The sequence below is a fragment of the Scyliorhinus torazame genome, chromosome 2 (assembly GCF_047496885.1).
Source record: "Scyliorhinus torazame isolate Kashiwa2021f chromosome 2, sScyTor2.1, whole genome shotgun sequence".
Classification (NCBI taxonomy): Eukaryota; Metazoa; Chordata; class Chondrichthyes; order Carcharhiniformes; family Scyliorhinidae; genus Scyliorhinus; species Scyliorhinus torazame.
Genome location: NC_092708.1, coordinates 114461544 through 114480965, shown reverse-complemented (window position 1 = coordinate 114480965; position 19422 = coordinate 114461544). Strand labels below are relative to the sequence as shown.

Sequence of the window (19422 nt, the reverse complement as noted above, 5' to 3'; positions counted from 1 at the left end):
AAGATTCTTCTCCTGCAAATGGTTTCTTACAGTTGCTATTGGGCTGTCTTCTGTAAACACAGAAAAAGAAGTGAAAAATTCTAAATGCTGAGAATGACCTGTAGTAAAAGCAAAATGGCAGCATAATAATCTTTATTAGTGTCACAAGTAGGCTTACATTAACACTGCAATGAAGTTACTGTAAAAATTTCCGAGTCGCCACACTCTGGAGCCTGTTTGGGTACTGAGGGAGAATTCAGAATGTCCAATTCACCTAACAAGCACGTCTTTCGGGACTTGTGGGAGGAAACTGGAGCACCCGGAGAAAACCCACGCAGACACGGGAAGAGTGTGCAGACTCTGCAGACAGTGACCCAAGCCGAGAATCGAACACAGGTCCCTGGCACTGAAAAGCAACAGTGCTAACCACTGTGCTACCGTGCTGCCCTTGAAACCAATAAGAGGTTAGATGATACATGCATAAGGCTCAAAGCCTAAACGGTAGTCTATCTGCCATATCAGTTTAAGTCCATGGTAGTAGAGGAAGATCATGGGCGAGATTCTCCGACCCCCCGCCGGGTCGGAGAATCGCCGGGGGCTGCCGTGAATCCCACCCCCGCCGGTTGCCGAATTCTCCGGCACCGGATATTTGGCGGGGGCGGGAATCGTGCCGGTCAGCGAGCTCCCCCCCCCCCCGCGATTCTCCGGCCCGGATGGGCCAAAGTCCCGCTGCTAGGATGCATGTCCCGTCGGCGTAGATTAAACCACCTACCTTACCTGCGGGACAAGGCGGCGCGGGCGGGGTCCTGGGGCGATCTGGCCCCAGGGGGTGCCCCCACGGTGGCCTGGCCCACGATCGGGGCCCACCGATCCGCGGGCGGGCCTGTGCCGTGGGGGCACTCTTTCCCTTCCGCCTTCGCCACGGTCTCCACCATGGCGGAGGCGGAAGAGACTCCCTCCACTGCGCATGCGCGGAATGCTGTCAGCGGCCGCTAATGCTCCTGCGCATGCGCCGCCCGGAGATGTCATTTCCGCGCCAGCTGGCGGGGCACCAAAGGCTTTTCCGCCAGCTGGCAGGGCGGAAATTCATCCGGCGCGGGCCTAGCCCCTTAAGGTTGGGGCTCGGCCCCCAAAGATGCGGAGCATTCCGCACCTTTGGGGCGGCGCAATGCCTGACTGTTTTGCGCCGTTTTGGGCGCCAGTCGGCGGACATCGCGCCGATACCGGAAAACTTCGCCCCATGTTTTCATCTCTTACTTTGATCAGGTCTTTGAACTTTTTCTTGCACTGTTTCCAGGTTCACAGTGTTGTCAAGGAACCAATAACATTTGCCTCTCTGACTGAAACTCACCACAATATTAGGGTTAGTTTGACCAGTTCAGACTAGTGCAATTCAGCCACTGCCCCTCTTCTTATTAGAATTATCCCAAATAATGCTGGGAACCGGGACCTGGAAGTCTCACCTCATTTACAACAGATCCTATTTTAACCAGTAGAAGAACAGGGGAAAGATGTGATTCACACATGCAAGGAAACCCAAACACAGCAGAGCCTCATTGCTGAGCCAAACTCATTGCTGAGCTCAAACATACCTAATTATCGCTGGAGCGAGGGCCTTATTCTGTAGTTTGTGGGCTGCGAATTGTTTAGTGTAAATGTAAATGCTCATAAAGGGAAAATCAAACTTGTGGAACTGTCAAGCTGTCAAGTTATTTAAATTGCCCTTTAAATTTAAAAAAAAGTCTGCCTGGTATAGGTGAGTTGAAAAAATGGCGGTGTAGGTGAGTTGAAAAAATGACTGTGATTGCAATTTCAAGAGATATTTGTTGACTTAACCCTAAGTGCTATCATTACAATATTATGACTGCTTGCTCAGCCTTACTATCATAGTGGGAAGTTGTAAGTTCCCAGTTGATTGACAGAATTAGCTATCTTTAAGATTAGCTATCTTTAATGTGAGCTTATGAATACAAATGTTGGTTTCCTACACCTAACCCACAGAGGAAGCTTTTGACATTATTGTTTGGTTTAATGAAATCAGCTTGTTTTTTCCTGTTTGTTTGAGCCTAAATGCAGAATAAACCAAAAATATCCCAAATCTGCAAAGTTTGCAGCTGTTTAATCATTAAGTATATTTGTACATATGTTTTGGACAAATGTAAGCGAGCGAAGCCACTTGTCCACAATCCTTCTGGCACACTTTCATCATGGGTCCCGTGGGAGTGTGGTGAAAGGGATGGAAACTATTTCAGCTAAGTGACTCATGTATGCCAACTTGGTTTCCCCCCACAAAGTTGGAATTATCTCAAATAGCGCTGGGAACTGGGACCTTGAAGTCTCACCTCATTGACAAAAGATTATATTTTAACCAGGAGGAGAACATGGGCAATCTAATTATCTCCATAATCCCCAATATGTGGGGAACAAACGGCCAAGGCCACACACAGCCCCGTTTTTTACAGTGGGGAGCTCAGCTCGCCAGAACGCCCCATTGCAGCAAGAGATCGGGACGCCATTTTTAAATGACATCCCGATCTCTGAGGCCCCTAAAAGAATCCCCGATCTCCCCCCTGCCCCCCAGCTTGAACACAACATGGGAAGGTCCCCCGGCCCCTGCACCCCCAACCCTGGCCCGATCGTGTGCGCAAAATATGCCAACTTGGCACCTTGGCAATGGCAACCTGGTACCCTAGCAATTCCCCAGCCAGCTGTCAGTGCGACCTGGAAACCTGGCAGTGCCAGGGTGCCAGGCTAGCGCTGCCAGGGTACCCAGGTGGCACCAGCAGTGCCAGGGCACCACCCTACCCAAACAGCATGCAGCTGGGGGCCTCCGATCGCCTTGCAGACCATCCCATGAGTGCCATTCCACCTGGTCCCTGTTTGTGGGGACCAATACCAAACAGCGCTCACCCGAGGTCTCTGAGGCGAAGGGGTTGAACCCCAAAGCCTCAAGCACCTCGGGAATCTGCCTTCCTCCAATATGCAGGTTAGCTAAAAAGTGATCCCGCCCATTGTGGGTGGGATTCCCCTTGCAGCGCCTCGCGAGGTTACGTTGAATCTCTCGTGAGGTGTTGCGAGCCGGATAGATCCCGGGAGCACAGTGCAGCCGGAGAATCTCAGGTGAGCCCACCAGCGGGCCACCCGGTGCCTCCGCGCTTCGCGGAATTTACCTAAGTCCCGCGAGATGATGGAACTCTGCCCAAAAGGGGCAGGAACAAATGACATTCGCGGAAGTAGATCTTAAGCCTACATACAACCTACCTGCCCGGGACCACCAGCCTCCCTTGCTTCTCCGGCCTCCCCAGGGAGGCTGCAGCTGGGCGCCATTCAGCACTGGTCCACACAAACGTGGACTAGGCGGAACGGCACCCTAGGTGGGGGGTCTTCCGGGCTATCATAGACCCCTGGGTGGTCAACGTAAGTTCAGGGTGGCTCAAAGACCCTCCTCCTGGAACGTGGGCATCATGGCACTGTCCAGCTGGCACCTTGACACTGCCACCCTGGCACTGCCAAGGTGCCCAAGTGGCACTGCCAAGCCAGCAGGAGCACTGCCTGAGTTCCAGGGTGGCAATGCAAGGGTGCCAGAGTGGCACTGCCATGGGTCAGGGGCTGAGGGGGCCATGCCCATGAAATAAGGGTGGGGGGGAGTTTGCAGGGTGAGGATGTGCAGGGCAGATAAGTAGAGGAGTGATTAGTGGGGGTCCTGGAAGGGAGGCGGTGCTGTAAGGGGGCTTGTGGCTGCCTGACGAGGGGGTGCTCCCAGGGACCCCATAGCAGGGTGTCCTCACTTAAAGGGTGTGGGGTGGTACCCGTGTGTGGGAGGTGGCATTGCCCATGGGTGGAGGTGTACTTCGAGATCAGGGCACCCTTTCAAAATCGCGGCCCAATCTCTTGAGTTAAGCTCCCCAGAGCTAAAAACAAATTCTAAGTGTGGCCTAAACCTGTGAGAAACTCCCCAGACCCCCAAAAAATGATTAAGTATCATTGAATAGCAGTGGGAAACTCCCTCAAAAACCCACCACAAATGAAATTTTTTCCAGAGAATCGCACTCAAAGTATTGCCACCTGGACTGAATAGCATGCGATTTGCACATCCATTGGGGGGCTCTTCGGAAAGCTAGTCAGGATATGCAAATGGACAGCACTCTGCCGGCATGAATTCAGAGCAATTCCCGGTGAGCAGGTGTTGTAACTGCTGAGGCCAGAGTTAGCACTAAAGAGCCTGACAGCTGGAGCTGTTTTTAAGCACTCCACTTACCACACACTCACTGCAGCCACGAAGATGGCTCACAGAAGATTCCCCCCCCCCTTGAGTTCAGGAGGCCAAGGTGGACACACAGCTCCATGCCAGTGAGGAGAGGAGGGACATCCTCTTCCCAGGCTCAAATATGTCCTCCTGAACACCGCCTGGGTGGTGGTAGCAAAGGAAGTCACCATTGCCAGCCTCATAAGTAGGAGACATCTGGCGATCCGGAGGCGTGGAGGTTACTGGTGAGGAGGGCAGAGAACCAGGGAGGAGTCCAAAGGCCATGGTGCAGGTGTCCTCTGGTTGGAGTGAGCTCTGCTGATCCTCTGCTTCCTCTGCCATGGGGTAGTGCTTCTGAGGAGTGCCAACACCTGGTGGGCTCCTGATTGAGCTTGGCTACGCCCATCCCCTTTATAATACAGCTAGGGTATGAAGGGTCCAGAGGGGAAGCTCCCAGATCACCAGAGGCCTTCTGAGTATTCAAAGGACACAGGCAGCACTCAGCAGTGTGAGCAGCCAGGAGCCTGTAAGTAGCATCAGAGGGATGCATTTTAAGCACATACTTGGCGGTCTGAGCCAGGCCACTTCAATTCTGAGGGGGACACCCCAAGTCCACGGATTTGGCACCAAGTCGCTCCGCACTACTGCCTCTGGCCCAGGCAGCCCCCCACCCAAGCCCGACAATTTTTGGGGAGTTTTCAGTATTTTGTTAGCCTCCCGCTCCCACACCGCAGCCATGGAACCCAGGCCCTGCTTGTAAACACTTGCACTAATTCACGCCTGTGGTAATATGCCTGTAAACAATATTTTTTTTTGGCAAATATTTTATTGAGGCATTTATAATTTTAACAATTTTAAACATCATGGGCGAGATTCTCCGACCCCATGCGATGGGCCGAAGTCCGCTGCTGGAATGCCTGTCCCGCCGGCGAGAATCAAACCACCTATCTTACAGGTGGGACAAGGCGGCGCGGGCCGGCTCCGGGGTCCTGGGGGGGGGGGGCGGGGCGATCTGGCCCCGGGGGGTGCCCCCACGGTGGTCTGGCCCGCGATCGGGACCCACCGATCCACGGGCGGGCCTGTGCCATGGGGGCACTCTTTTCCTTCCGCCTTCGCCATGGTCTCCACTATGGCGGAGGCGGAAGAGACCCCCTCCACTGTGCATGCGCGGGGATGCTGTGAGCGGCCGCTGACGCTCCCGCGCATGCGCCGCACGGCAAGGTCATTTCAGCGCCAGCTGGCGGGGCACCAAAGGCCTTTCCCGCCAGCTGGCGGGGCGGAAATCAGTCCGACGCGGGCCTAGCCCATCAAGGTGAGGGCTCGGCCCCTCAAGATGCGGAGAATTCTGCACCTTTGGGGCGGTGCGATGCCGGACTGATTCGCGCCGGTCGGCGGACATCGTGCCGATTGCGGAGAATCCCGCCCCATGTTTCAACAAGAACAAAACAATTTAACCAAACCCCCCAGTCTTCCGACACATCAAAAATTGCCACCTCTGGACTCGGCACCACCCTCACCTTTAAAACCTCTGACATGACATCAGCAAACCCCTGCCAGAAACCCCTCAGCCTCTGACTTGCCCAAAACGTATGGACATGGTTCGCAGGACCCCCCTCCCCCGCCGTACAGTGCCCACACCTATCTTCCACCCCAGGCGTATCCGGGCCACAGTCATGTGTGCCCTGTGAACCACTTTAAATTGTATCAGGCTGAGCCTGGCACACGACAAGGATGCACTGACTCGCCTCAGGGCCTCCTTCCATAATCCAGCCTCCAACTCCCCACCCAGCTCTTCCCGCTTTCTCTTCACCTCCCCTATCGGAGCTCCCTCCCACTCCATCAGTTCCTTGTAGATCTCTGAGATCTTCCCCTCTCCTACTCCTCGACACCACCTTTTCCTGTAGACCCCCCTCCCCTGGAGAGAACCGGTGGTTGCCACATATCAGTGACCACACCGACACCTCCTCCAACCCCATATGCTGTCTCCACTGTCCCCACACTCTCAGGGCTGCCACAACTACCGGGATCATGGAGTACCTGATCAGCAAGAACGGCAGAGGTGCCATTAACAGTGCCCCCAAACTCATATCTTTACCTGAGGCCGCCTCCACCCGTTCCCAAACCTCCCCCTACCCCACTACCCACTTCCTAACCATCGCAATGTTCGCCGCCCAGTAATAATTTATAAAATTCGGAAGAGCCAGTCCCCGCTCCAGCAGCATCTTCTTCACCCGCGGGGTTTTATCCGCCCAGCCATATCTCGAGAGCACCACATTCACTTTTTTAAAGAACGCCTTGGGGACAAAATTGGAAGGCTCTGAAAGATGAACAAAACCTTCGGGTGGACCGTCATTTTAACTGTCTGTACTCGGCCCGCCAATGACAATGGGAACGCATCCCACCTCAAAAGGTCCCCCCTCATCTGCTCCACCAACCGACCCAAATTCAGTTTATGCAGCTGCTCCCATTCCCGCGCCACCTGGATACCCAAATACCGAAAGCTCCCTCTCACCACCTTGAACAGCATGTCACCCAATCTCTTCTCCTGCCCCCTCGCTTGAATCACAATGACCCCACTCTTACTAATATTCAATTTATACCCCGAAAACCAACTGAATTCCTCTAATATCCCCCCAAATCCCTCCAATCCCCTCAGTGTGTCTGAAATGTATAAAAGTAAAGCGAGACCCTGTGCTCCACCACCCTCGTATTATCCCCTGCCAGACCTTCGACATTCTTAGTGCTATTACCAACGGCTCTATAGCCAGGGCAAACAGCAGTGGGGAAAGTGGGCACCCCTGCCTCATCCCCAGTGCAATCTAAAATAATCTGATCTCACTCGGTTCGTCCGCACACTTGCCACCGGTGTCTGGTATACCAACTGGACCCAGTCCACAAAACTCTGCACAAACCCAAACCGCACCAGGACCTCCCATACATTTTCCCACTCCACTTGATCAAAGGCCTTCTTTGCATCCATGGCCACCACCACCTCTACCTCACATCTCTCTGGAGGCATCATAATCACATTGAGTAACCTCCTGATGTTGGCCGGCATATGCCTCCTCTTAACAAACCCCGTCTGGTCCTCTCCTATTACCCCTGGGACACAGTCCTCGATCCTTGAGGCCAAGATCTTCACCAGCAGTTTGGCATCTACATTTAACAGGGTTATTGGTCTATATGACCCACATTGTTCCGGATCCTTATCGACGCCTGTGACAACGTCGGGAGAGTACTCACAGCCCCTTTGCCTCATTGAAAGCCCTTCCCAACAGTGGTCTCAACACCCCTGAGACCTTCTTGTAGAATCACATAGGGTACCCGTCCAGACCTGAGGCCTTACCCAATTGCGTCGCTTCCAGCCTCTCCACTACTTCTGCCAGCCCAATTAGAGCCCCCAGGTCCCCCAGCAACTCCTCATCCACCTTCGGGAACTCCCACCTCTCCAGAAACTGCCTCATCCACTCCTCCCCAGCTGGGGTTTCCAACTCATATAATTTACTATAGATGTCCCTAAACACCCTGTTTACCCCCGCTGGGTCCAACACCGTATTCCCACCTGTGTTCTTTACTTTCCCAATCTCCCTCGCCGCCTCCTGTTCCTCAACTGGTGTGCTAGCATCGTGCTCGCCTTCTCTCCATACTCATATACTGCCCCTCTCATCCTTCTCAACTGCCCCACTGCCTTACCCGTATATAATAGCCCAAACTCCATCTGCACCCTCTGCCGTTCCTTTAGCAGCCCTGCCTCCAGGGCCTCTGCATATCTTCTGTCCACCTGTAGGATTTCCTCCACTAGCCTTTCTATCTCTGCCCGCTCCGCCTTTTCCCTATGTGCCCGAATAGAAATAAACACCCCCCTGACCACTGTCTTCTGTGCCTCCCAAACCGTATCTGACGAAACCTCCCCTGTGTCATTAATCTCCACATAACCCCGGATGGCCTTCCTCATCCGCTCACACACCTCTTCTTCCGCCAACAGTCCCACATCCAGCCTCCACTGCGGGTGCTGCCCCCCCCCCGCCCCCCATTTGTTCACTCGTAAATCCATTCAGTGGGGGGCATGGTCCTACACCACTATTGACGAATACTCGATATCAACCACCCCTGCCAACAATGTCTTGTCAAACACAAATTCGGGAATGCATCTTGCGCACATGGGAGTATAAAGAAAATTATTTCGCCCTCGGTCTCCCAAATCTCCACGGATCCACCCCCCCCCCCCCCCCCCCCATGTGCTCCATGAACCTCTGAAACTCCTTGGCTGTTGCTGACACCCTCCCCGACCTCGAGCTCAACCGGTCCAGTCTTGGATCCAGGACCGTATTGAAGTCCCGTCCGCCCCCATAATTAACTGATGAGAGTCCAGGTCAGGGATCCTCCCCAGTACTCGCCTCATAAATTCAACATCGTCCCAGTCCAAGGCATAGATGTTTACTAACACCACCGGCATCCCCTCCAGTTTCCCGCTCACCATAGCATACCTTCCCCCAGAGTCAGCCACTATACTTCTCACCTCGAATACCACCTGCTTATTGATCAAAATCGCCATCCCTTCGTTTTAGAGTCCAATCCCGAATGAAATACTTGCCCAATCCATCCCTTCCTCAGTCTAGTCTGGTCCCCCTCTTCAGGTGAGTCTCCTGTAGCATGGCCATATCCGCCTTTAAACTTTTTAAACGTGCGAACACACACGGCCCTTTAATCCTCGTACATTCCACGTGATCAGCCTGGGCATACGAACCCCCCCTCCCGCCATCATCGATCCTCCTCCCATGAAGGTTAGGTGGATTGGCCATGATAAATTGCCCTTAGTGACCATTAAAAAAAGGTTAGGTTGGGTTATTGGGTTACGGGGATAGGGTGGAAGTGAGGGCTTAACTGGTTCGGTGCAGACTCGATGGGCCGAATGGCCTCCTTCTGCACTGAACATTCTATGTTCTCTATTACACTTTAAAAGCCCTACTCTTGTCAGCAGTACATCCCCCCCTACCCAGTTCCACCCAACAACAACCCCTACCCCCAATCCCCCAATAACCTGCTCACCCCCCACTGTGCCTCCGTGAACTAGCCCTCCCAGCCAGTCTGGCAGCCCCCGTCCATGGTGCCTAGCATCCTACCCCCCATTGATTCCCCTCCACCCCGCTAAATCATCCTGCTAGTGCAGACAAAAACAACCCCTCCGCAAGCCCATTGGAAGAGATCAACCCCCCATCTTCCAACAGAGAACAAAAACAAACCTGAAGCCGAAATAATAGCCCCAAACACAAATTAAACGCAGCGCCAAAGCATCTCCACTAAAGTTCAAAGTCCACCTCCTCCTGCCAGTCCATTGTCTCTGACAAATTCTATCACCTCCTCCGTCGTCCCAAAGTACAGCTCCCAGCCTTCGTAGGTCACCCACAGACTTGCCGGGTACAGCAACCCAAACATCACCCCCTTCTTGTAGAGAGCCGCCTTGACCTTATTAAAACTTGCTCTCCTCAAGGCCAGCTCTGCACCCAGGTCCTGGTATACTCTGATTTCACTGCCCTCCCAGGTGCCTGGCCCACCTCATAATTCGCTCCTTGTCCAGGAAATGGTGCAAGCGCACCACCATCGCACTCGGCAGCTCGTTCCCCTGGGGTTTCCTCATTAGCGCCCTCTGCGCTCGATCCATCTCCAGAGGCCATGCAAATGCTCCCTCTCCCAGCAGCTTCTCCAGCATGCTCCCCACATATGCGCTAGTGTTGGCTCCTTCACTCCCCTCCGGCAGGCCCACAATCCTAATATTCTGCCTGCACAACTGGTTCTCTAGGTCTTTGACTTTCTCCTGGAGCCCGCCTCTGCTGATCTCGCATCAGCCCCATCTCCGCTGCCATCGAGGCGAATTGCTCCTCATGTTACCCCACCATCTCCTCCATCTTCTGGATCCCCTGACCCTGGGTCTCCAGCTTCATCTCCACGCGGTCGATCACCTCCTTAATCGAATCCACTGCCCAGGCCAGGTCCTCCAGATTCCCCTTGCGTTGCTGGGTGAACTTACCATTCAGGAAACCCACCAGCTGCTCTGTTGACCACTGAGCCGGCAGAGCCGCTTCCTGACCCTCCGCCATCTCCACGTGCACCGCAGGCAACGCAATAACTCTTGCAGTCTGATCCCCTCTTTTGCGACCGATTCTGGCCCTCCGCTCCATACACCAGTGGGTCAATCTCTTCCCCTCACTCTCCTGCACCTTTGTGCCTCCTAACATCCACCCGTTAACTGGGGGAAAGGTCCCAAAAAACTGCAATGAGCGGGAGCCACCAAATGTGCAACCACTGACACCATGGCTGCCATCGGAAGTCGCCGCCTGTAAACAATATTGTAGTTAGTTGGTGGTGTGACCTCCAACCAGCAGGTGGCGGTACAGATCCTCCATGCAGTCTGATCCCCTCTTTTTCTCGAGACAGTGGTCATTTGCGACCGATTCTGGCCCTCAGCTCCATACACCAGTGGGTCAATCTCTTCCCCTCACTCTCCTGCACCTTTGTGCCTCCTCACAATCACCCGTTAACTGGGGGAAAGGTCCCAAAAAACTGCAACGAGCGGGAGCCACCAAATGTGCAACCACTGACACCATGGTCGCCATCGGAAGTCGCCGCCTGTAAACAATATTGTAGTTAGTTAGTGGTGTGACCTCCAACCAGCAGGTGGCGGTACAGATCCTCTATGCAGTCTCGAGACAGTGGTCATGTGACAAGGAACTGAGATATAAGTCAGGTCAGATCCGGTGTTCCGGAGATGGTTCTAAGACGTGCATAGAGGTAGCTCCAGGGGAGTATAAAGAAACTCCATGATAACTTGCTCTGTATCTGATCATTACCGTACCTCATGTGTATTCCTAAAGATCCTGGTTTGCACAAGTCACAGGCAGTTCTGTGGATTCCTTAATAGATATCGAACACCGAACACAATAATGCCCACGAAACGTACGACTACGAGGGGTGGAGCATGAAGTGTCCAAGCTGCTAATGATATTAAGCGGGATACTCCACGTCAATGATATTAAAATCCATGCAAATGTTGGTTTTCCATGGATCCACCGGCGCAGGGCGCAAACTTCAATTTTTTGATTACCCGCGATTCTCCATCCGATTGGGATTTGGGGTCCAGCGTCGCAAAGCAGAGAACCCAGACCATTATATCTGGTTTGATTTCAATATGTATTATCTTTGCTCCTAATTTTAAAAAAATGTTTTACTCAAAAAGGTTATTGTGACCTGAAAACACAACCCATTGCAGTTTGAAACAGCAATTGTTTTGCATCATTCATATTTTTAGCTGTTAAGCATCATGTTTAAAGTAGTGGGAAGATCAATTACGTTTTGTTCTTTCTTTGTTATTCTATTTGTAGTTCTCATTTATGAGCCTGAAAATCCAGAGGCCCAACAGTTCAAGAAACTTCTAGATGTGAAAATTCAGTTAGGTAAGCAGGATGAAAGCTGTTTGTCATCCTTTACCTTGTTTGTCTGAATTGAATCTTTTATAAGAAACACTGCAGTGTGTGAAAAGCAGTGTAAAAACATACATTTTGTTTCTTTTGATGCTGATTTTTCATCTGTAAAAGCTTTACTTCCATATTTGAATGTTTTTTTGCTTTGACTTGAAAAGAAAGTAATTTACATTTTTATGAAAAAATATTACCAGATTAAGTTTTTGCATTTTTTATTATTTTTCAGATGTTGAGGCATTATGTTTTGCAGTACAGAATTTATAATTGGCTACAGAATTTAAAAACGCACCTTTTCAATTATAAACTATCATACTTTTGTGAGGGCCATGAAGAATCCAGCACGAGTTTTAAGGATACAAAGAAATAACATTTATTTACAATAACATATATACACAACAGCAGCAGCAACTTCCTTTGCTGCTCACTCCTCCCTGGCTGGTTCCAAACCGGCCAGCTTTGTTTATGCAGGGAGTCTGCTCATGATTTCTCCGCCCCCCCTCATTGGGGAAGCTCATACTCCCACAGGATTGTGGGATTGACATTAGTCCCCAGCCAGTGGTAAGCAGGCAGGTTATAACATCCCCCCCCCACACCCCCCCAAAGTCCAAGGAATCCACCGAAGACCCTGGCGAAGGAGGGTGTTGGACTCGTTTTGCCGCAGGCCGGACACCATTTGCACGAGGCGCTGGATCGGGCGGCGTGTAACAAGACGGAGACCGGCGCTTCCGTGATGAACGGCGTAACGGCTGTACATCCACTGCCTGTGGGCCTGAGGATTCCCCCTCTGAGGCGTCTTGTGTCTCCATCTCGGAGTCAGAGTCTGCTGCCTCCGTCATCATGGCATCTCTATCTCCACGCGGTTCTGTAACGACCTGCACAGGCTTTGAGTGAGGCACCAGAGGAAGATTGTGAGGAATACTTTCCATTGTGTCTGGTCTCAGTGGCTGTAGAAATGAGCTCCGGGGGCGGGGAATCTTTGGAAGGGATAGTGTTCTGGACCGAACGTGGTCCACATGTTTGCACTGGAGACGACCATGGGCTTGCACCTGGTAGGAGATAGGGCCCGTTTGGCGAAAGATTATGCCAGGGACCCACTGGGCACCACCAGCAAAATTCCGAACGCACACTGGGTCTCCGGGCGCAAACTGCTGAATCGACCGATGCCGAGAAAAACTCTGTCCCTGCCATTCTTGTGTGCGGCGTACCTTTGCGCCAATGTCCGGAAAAACCATGCTAAGGTGGGTGCGAAGTCTCCGGCCCATTAGGAGTTCTGCGGGAGCTACCCCAGTCACCGCATGGGGGGTGGTCCTATACGAAAACAAAAAACGAGCCAGTCTCGTGTCCATTGACCCGGAAGACTGCTTCTTTAGGCCTCGTTTGAATGTCTGCACTGCGCGCTCCGCCAACCCATTTGAAGCCGGGTGGTAAGGGGCAGTGCGGATATGGCGTATGCCGTTCATCTTCATGAACCTCGCAAACACCTCACTTGTGAATGGAGTGCCGTTGTTCGTGACCAGCACCTCGGGGAGGCCATGCGTACTGAAAGACAAACGATCTTCTCAATTGTTGCGCAGGACGTTGTGCCTACCATCTTATCCACCTCTAACCATTTAGACTGGGCATCGATTAATAGAAGAACATGGATCCTTGAAAAGGGCCGGCGGAATCCGCATGCAAACGCGCCCAAGGCCGCCCTATCCATTCAAAGTGATGTAGGGGCGCAGCCGGCGGAAGCTTCTGGTGCTCCTGGCAAATGGAGCAGTTTTGGGCCACCTTCTCAATGTCGGTGTCGAGACCTGGCCACCAGACATAACTCGGGGCCAACATTTTTATTTTGGTCACACCTGGATGCCCATTGTGCAAGTCTCTTAGTATCAGCTCCTGTCCTTTTTCCGGGACAATCACACGCGTCCCCCACAAGAGGATGCCGTCTTCCACGCTGAATTCTGACAGCTTGGAGGAAAATGCCCGCAACTCGCCTGGGAGCTGTCTATGCTGCCCACCATACAGGACTATGTGCCGAACCTTTGACAGGACTGGCTCCGTCTGAGTCCACTCACGGATCTGTGATGCTGTGACAGGCAAGGTGTCCATAAAATATAGGGTCGCAACCACCTCACCGGTCGTGGGGGTCGACATGGGGCTGGTCGATAAAGGCAATCGGCTCAGTGCGTCGGCATTCGCTATCTGGGTTCCGGGTTTGTGCTCCAGAGAATACTCGTATGCAGCAAGCAACAAAGCCCAGCGCTGGATCCGTGCGGAAGCAGTGGGCGATATTGACTTATCCTCTCTGAAAAGTCCCAGCAGAGGCTTATGATCAGTCAAGATAGTGAAGTGGCGGCCATACACATACTGGTGGAAACGTTTCACCGCAAAGACCACTGCGAGGCCCTCCTTCTCGATCTGAGAGTACTATTTGTCTGCTGCAGTCAATGTGCGGGAGGCGAAAGCTATCGGCCGCTCGGCCCCATTCTCCATCTTGTGGGACAGGACGGCCCCAATACCATACGGGGATGCATCACATGTGACGAGCAAAGGTTTCCAGGATCATAGTGGGTTAGTAACCCAGACGACGACGATTGTTGCTTTACCCGCCGGAAAGCGGTTTCTTGCGGCTGACCCCAAAGCTTGGTGTGACTCTTCTTTAGCAGAAGGTGCAACGGGGCCAATGTAGTTGCCAGATTGGGGCGGAACTTCCCGTAATAGTTTACGAGGCCGAGAAAAGAACGAAGATGCGAAGTGTCAGTCGGGGCGGGGGCCTGTTGAATCGCGCGCACTTTCTCTGCGACGGGGTGCAAACCTTTGCGGTCTGCCCGATAACCCAGGTAGACTACTTCCTTCGCCTGAAAGACGCACTTTGTGCGACGTAAACGGACTCCAGCCTCCAAAAAGCGTCTAAGGACAGCCTCCAGATTTTCCAAATGTTCCTGCTCCGACGTTCCTGTGATCAAAATGTCATCTAAGTAGACAGCGACACGCGGTAAACCTCTCAAAATGCCCTCCATAACGCGTTGAAAAATAGCGCAGGCAGAGGATACTCCAAAGGGCAAACGTGTATATTCATACAGGCCCCGATGTGTATTAATCGTTACAGATGGCCGGGAGGCAGGGTCCAGCTCCAACTGTAGGTAGGCGTGACTCATATCTAATTTTGTGAACGAGAGTCCGCCTGCAAGCTTCCCGTAGAGATCCTCTGTGTCGGGAAGCCAATTATTCACTGTGAGTTTATCGTCGCCGCACAAGTGAACTGTGGCATCTGGCTTCATTATAGGTACAATTGATGCTGCCCAGTCAGCGAAACGGATGGGCCTGATAATACCCAAAGTCTCCAAACGAATGAGCTCCCCTTCGACCTTCTCGAGCAAGGCGTAAGGCACAGGGCGAGCCCGGAAATAGCGCGGCGTGCCTCCTGGTTCGACTTGGATACGGGCTATGGCCCCTTTTATTTTCCCCAAACCGGGCTGGAATACATCTGGGTATCGTCCTAGCACCTCCGTCAACCCTCCAGAAACTGTTTGGATGATGTGCTGCCACTGCAACCGCAAATGACGCAACCAGTCCCGAACCAACAGGCTGGGCCCAAGGCCGCGCACCACGATAAGTGGGAAACGCCCCTTCTGGCGTCCATAAACAACAGGGTTCATCGTAGTTCCTGCAATGTCCAATGGTTCCCCTGTGTAGGTGGCCAACCCGGCCTGTGTGTCAATTAATGTAAGGGTCTGTATACCCTGCTTGATGCGGTCGAATGTCCTCTGGGCGATCACAGAGACCGCTGCGCCAGTGTCCAACTCCATCTCAAGCGGGTGACCATTGACCCGTACTGACACCTTAATGGGGGCCACACAGGGAGCTGCCACACAATGCAGCTGCAGGCAGTCTTCCTCCGTCTCCACGTCCTCAGGAGTAGTCGCCGCAGGTTCATCCACGTGGAAGGTATGGCCCCTGGGCTGGCCCCAGTTTTGGTCGGAACGATGGCGCCTCTGGCGTCCCCAGGACTTGTAGGCGACGGGGTCGGCGCCTACAAGTCTGACACGGACATGGCTCCTCGTCCATTGGTTCTGGAGAAGGCTCCCTTCGGGGAGGAATGTCCGACGGCCACTGACGTCGATCCGGACGTCGCCTCACCCAAGGTACCGCAGGAGTGTGGGGGTACGCTTTCGGATGGAAGGGGTTGCGCCCAAGGCATGCATATCCATTCCCTGTAGTTCCTGCACTCCTCATTCTGCGCTCTCTCGGGACAATACTATTTGAATGGCCTGTTGAAAAGTCAATGTTGGCTCAGCTAACAACGTTCTCTGGGTGGCCGCATTGTTAATACCGCAAACCAAACGGTCGTGTAACATTTCTGACAATGCCTCACCATAGTCACAGTACTCCACTATCCTGTGTAGCCTAGATAGAAAGTCGGCAAGGGATTCTCCTGGGGTCCTCTCAGCGGTATTAAACCGGTAACGTTGGACTATCGTGGACGGGGTTGGGTTAAAATGTTGCCCCACTAAGTTCATCAAACGTTTTGGTGTCCGGCGCAGCTGGGTACGTAAGGCTCCTAATCACCCCAAACTTATGCGGGCCGCAGGTGGTGAGCAATATGACCACCTGGCGCTCGTTTTCGGTGATGTTGTTTGCCTGGAAATAGTAACGCATCCGTTGTGCGTACTGGTTCCAGCTTTCCAGCCTAGCATTAAAAACATCCAAGCGTCCGTAGAGAGGCATGGTATAATAGAAAACAACTTCCAACCTGTATCCAACAAAAATCCAGGGAGGTGGCTTCAGCAGTGTAGACAGCTATTCACTTTAACCCTCGTCGCCAGTTTTGTGAGAGCCACGAGGAATCCAGCACGAGTTTTAAAGATACAAAGAAATAACATTTATTTACAATAACATATATATACAACAGCAGCAGCAGCAACCTCCCTAGCTGCTCACTCCTTCCTGGCTGGTTCCAAACTGGTCAGCTTTATTTATGCAGGGAGTTTGCTAAAGATTTCCCTGCCCCCTCATTGGGGAAGCTCATACTCCCACAGGATTGTGGGATTGACATTAGTCCCCAGCCAGTGGTAATCAGGCAGGTTATAACACATACCATTCTGGCTTTCTGGTTATTTGAATATATTCTTTAAAAGTTAGTAATCACATTTTGAAATGGTATACCATATTGCTAAATTAGATGTTTTAGAAAAGATAAATGTTGACAAAAAAAACTGGATGTTATTTCCAGAAGAACAATTAAATTCCTACAATGTAATGCAATAGGCCAAGACCTATATGGTTTAACATAAGTTCACTAGAGCAATATTCTGAAATCATTCTACTCTTAAAAATGGGATAGGGTCTGAATCAGTTGTTAGATAGGGTAACCTCCTGCAGTGCAATGGTCAGAGACTGTCCTCCCTCACGCATTCCATCTGTTGGCTTGCAGAGAACCCATATTGTTCTTTCTGCTGACCACACAAACTGCATTCTTTTATCTTTCAAAGAATCCCTACAGTGTAGAAGGAGGCCATTTGGCCCATCACATCTGCACCGACCCGCGGAAAGAGCACTCTACCTAAACCCACTCCCCCACCCACCCTGCCCTATTCCCATAACCCCGCAACCTAACCTGCACATCCTTGGACACTAACAGACAATTTAGCATGACCAACCCAGCTAATCTGCACATCTTTAGACTGGGAGAAAACCGGAGCACCCCGAGGAAATCTACGCAGACACTGGGAGAATGTGAAAACTCCACACAGACAATTGCCCAAGGCTGGAATCGAACATGGGCCCCTAGTGTTGTGAGGCAGCAATGCTAACCACAGTGCCACAATGCCGCTCTAACTTTGTCAGTCCAAACTTCCTGGCTCTGCAGCACCCAGATTTGAAGGTACCCCAAATATGCACTGGAAAATCCCTCCTGGAAGTCCACAGGGAAGGATTTAATCAGCAATTGTCCAGGAGTGCCACTCCCCATGGACAATTGCTGTGAACCATCCGACAAAGGAATTTAAACCGCTAAAGTCAGATGGTTCTGTCAGTGATACGCTCATAGTGACTCTGAAAATGTTAGAAGAAATTTAACCATTTCTAACTCTAGCATAATTATTTTAAACACCCATCCCAGTCTCTGCACATTTTCTGTACACTCCTGACACCACAAGGAACCCCTGCAAGCTGGAATCTCACCTACCACTGCACCCCCACCCCCAAACCAACACAACCCCTCTGACACCACCCAGCTGGACCCCCATGGTCCGACCTGCCCCAACCCCACAACCTAACCCAATTCCCGCCACCCTCCCCATCCCATAGTACCCAATCCCCCCAGTCCCCAATGTCTGAAACCCCACTCCCCATGTCTGACCACCTCCACCCCCAACTCCCTTCCACTTACCCTAACCTTCTCCCGGTCTGATATTTTCAAAGGGATCTCAACTCACCTGCTTGACAACAGCTTGTGCTCTAAAAAAGGGGGCGTGTCCTTATTTCCTCCGCTTCATTTAGACTCCAACTCTGGATCCAGGTCCAGGATCGGGGAGATCGGACCAGACATGGACTGAAGAAATATAGCACGGGTACATGGGTACGGAGGTCAACCCATGCTGATAGCCACACTGAGGAAGTTATAGCCCAAAATCTTTCCGTAGTCAGCCCAGCTACTCCTGCCTATTTTCAGATGAGAACATTTTACACCTTTCTCTCAGTAAATCTCACCCAGAACCCCAGTCTCCATGGTAATCTATCCATCTGGCTTGTGGTCTGGCAGAACTCCTAGCAGATCACATGATCTTCTTCATTAATCAATTTTACCTTAAATTAAAGAGACCAATTAAAACATAATCATATAAAACCTCATAATTGTAACACTAGTCATATTTAGCACAATGGAAGATGGTTGTTTTTATTGGAAACAATCATCTCAGCCCCAGAACTTTGCTTTAAAAGTTCCTCAAACGCCTTGGGCCTGACCATCTTCAACTACTTCACTAATGGTCAGAAGTGAGGATGTTGGCTGATGATCGGACAGTGTTCAGTTCCATTTTAACTCAGATAATGAAGCAGTCTGTTCCACGTCCAGCAAGACCTGGACAACATTCAAGCTTGGGCTGATAAATTGTAAGTAATTATCATGCGCAGATGCCAGACATTGATCATCTCCAACAAGAGTGAGTCTAACCACATCGCCTTGACATTCAACCATCACTGAATCCCCTACCATCAACATTCTAGAGGTCACCATTGACCACAAACCTAACTGGACCAGCCACATAAATACTATGGCTATAAGAACAGACCAGAGACTGAATTCTGCAGAGGGTGACTCACCTCCTGACCCCACACAGAGCCTTTCCACTATCTGCAAGGCACAATTCAGGAGTGTAATGGAATACTCTCCACTTGCAAAGGTGAGTGCAGCTGCAACAACACTCAAGAGGCTTGACACCATCCAGGAAAAAGCAGTCACTTGATCGGCACTGCATACACCAGCTTAAAATATTTACTCCCTTCATCATTGACATACAGCAGCAGCAGTGTACTAGATACACAATGCACTGCAGAAACTCGCCAAGCCTCCTTTGACAGCACATTCCAAATCTGCAACCTCGACCACTTAAGAACATAACTACTAGGAGGAGGAGTAGGCCATCTGGCCCTTCGAGCCTGCTCCACCATTCAATGAGATCATGGCTGATCTTTTGTGGACTCAGCTCCACTTTCCCGCCGAACATCATAACC

General features: G+C 51.7%; 1 protein-coding gene across 3 annotated transcripts in view; it reads left to right on the top strand.

Annotated features, from left to right (window-relative positions):
- Positions 1-19422, top strand: part of erich2 (glutamate-rich 2) — a 321595-nt gene that overhangs the window by 246574 nt on the left and 55599 nt on the right. For 2 of the 3 annotated variants that reach the window (XM_072475840.1, XM_072475842.1), the window contains one exon: positions 11605-11676. The exons of the other annotated variant lie outside the window; for it this stretch is intronic. In XM_072475840.1, the coding sequence (XP_072331941.1) occupies positions 11605-11676 (72 nt within the window). The remainder of the gene's footprint in view (positions 1-11604; positions 11677-19422) is intronic. 3 annotated transcript variants of the gene reach the window in all.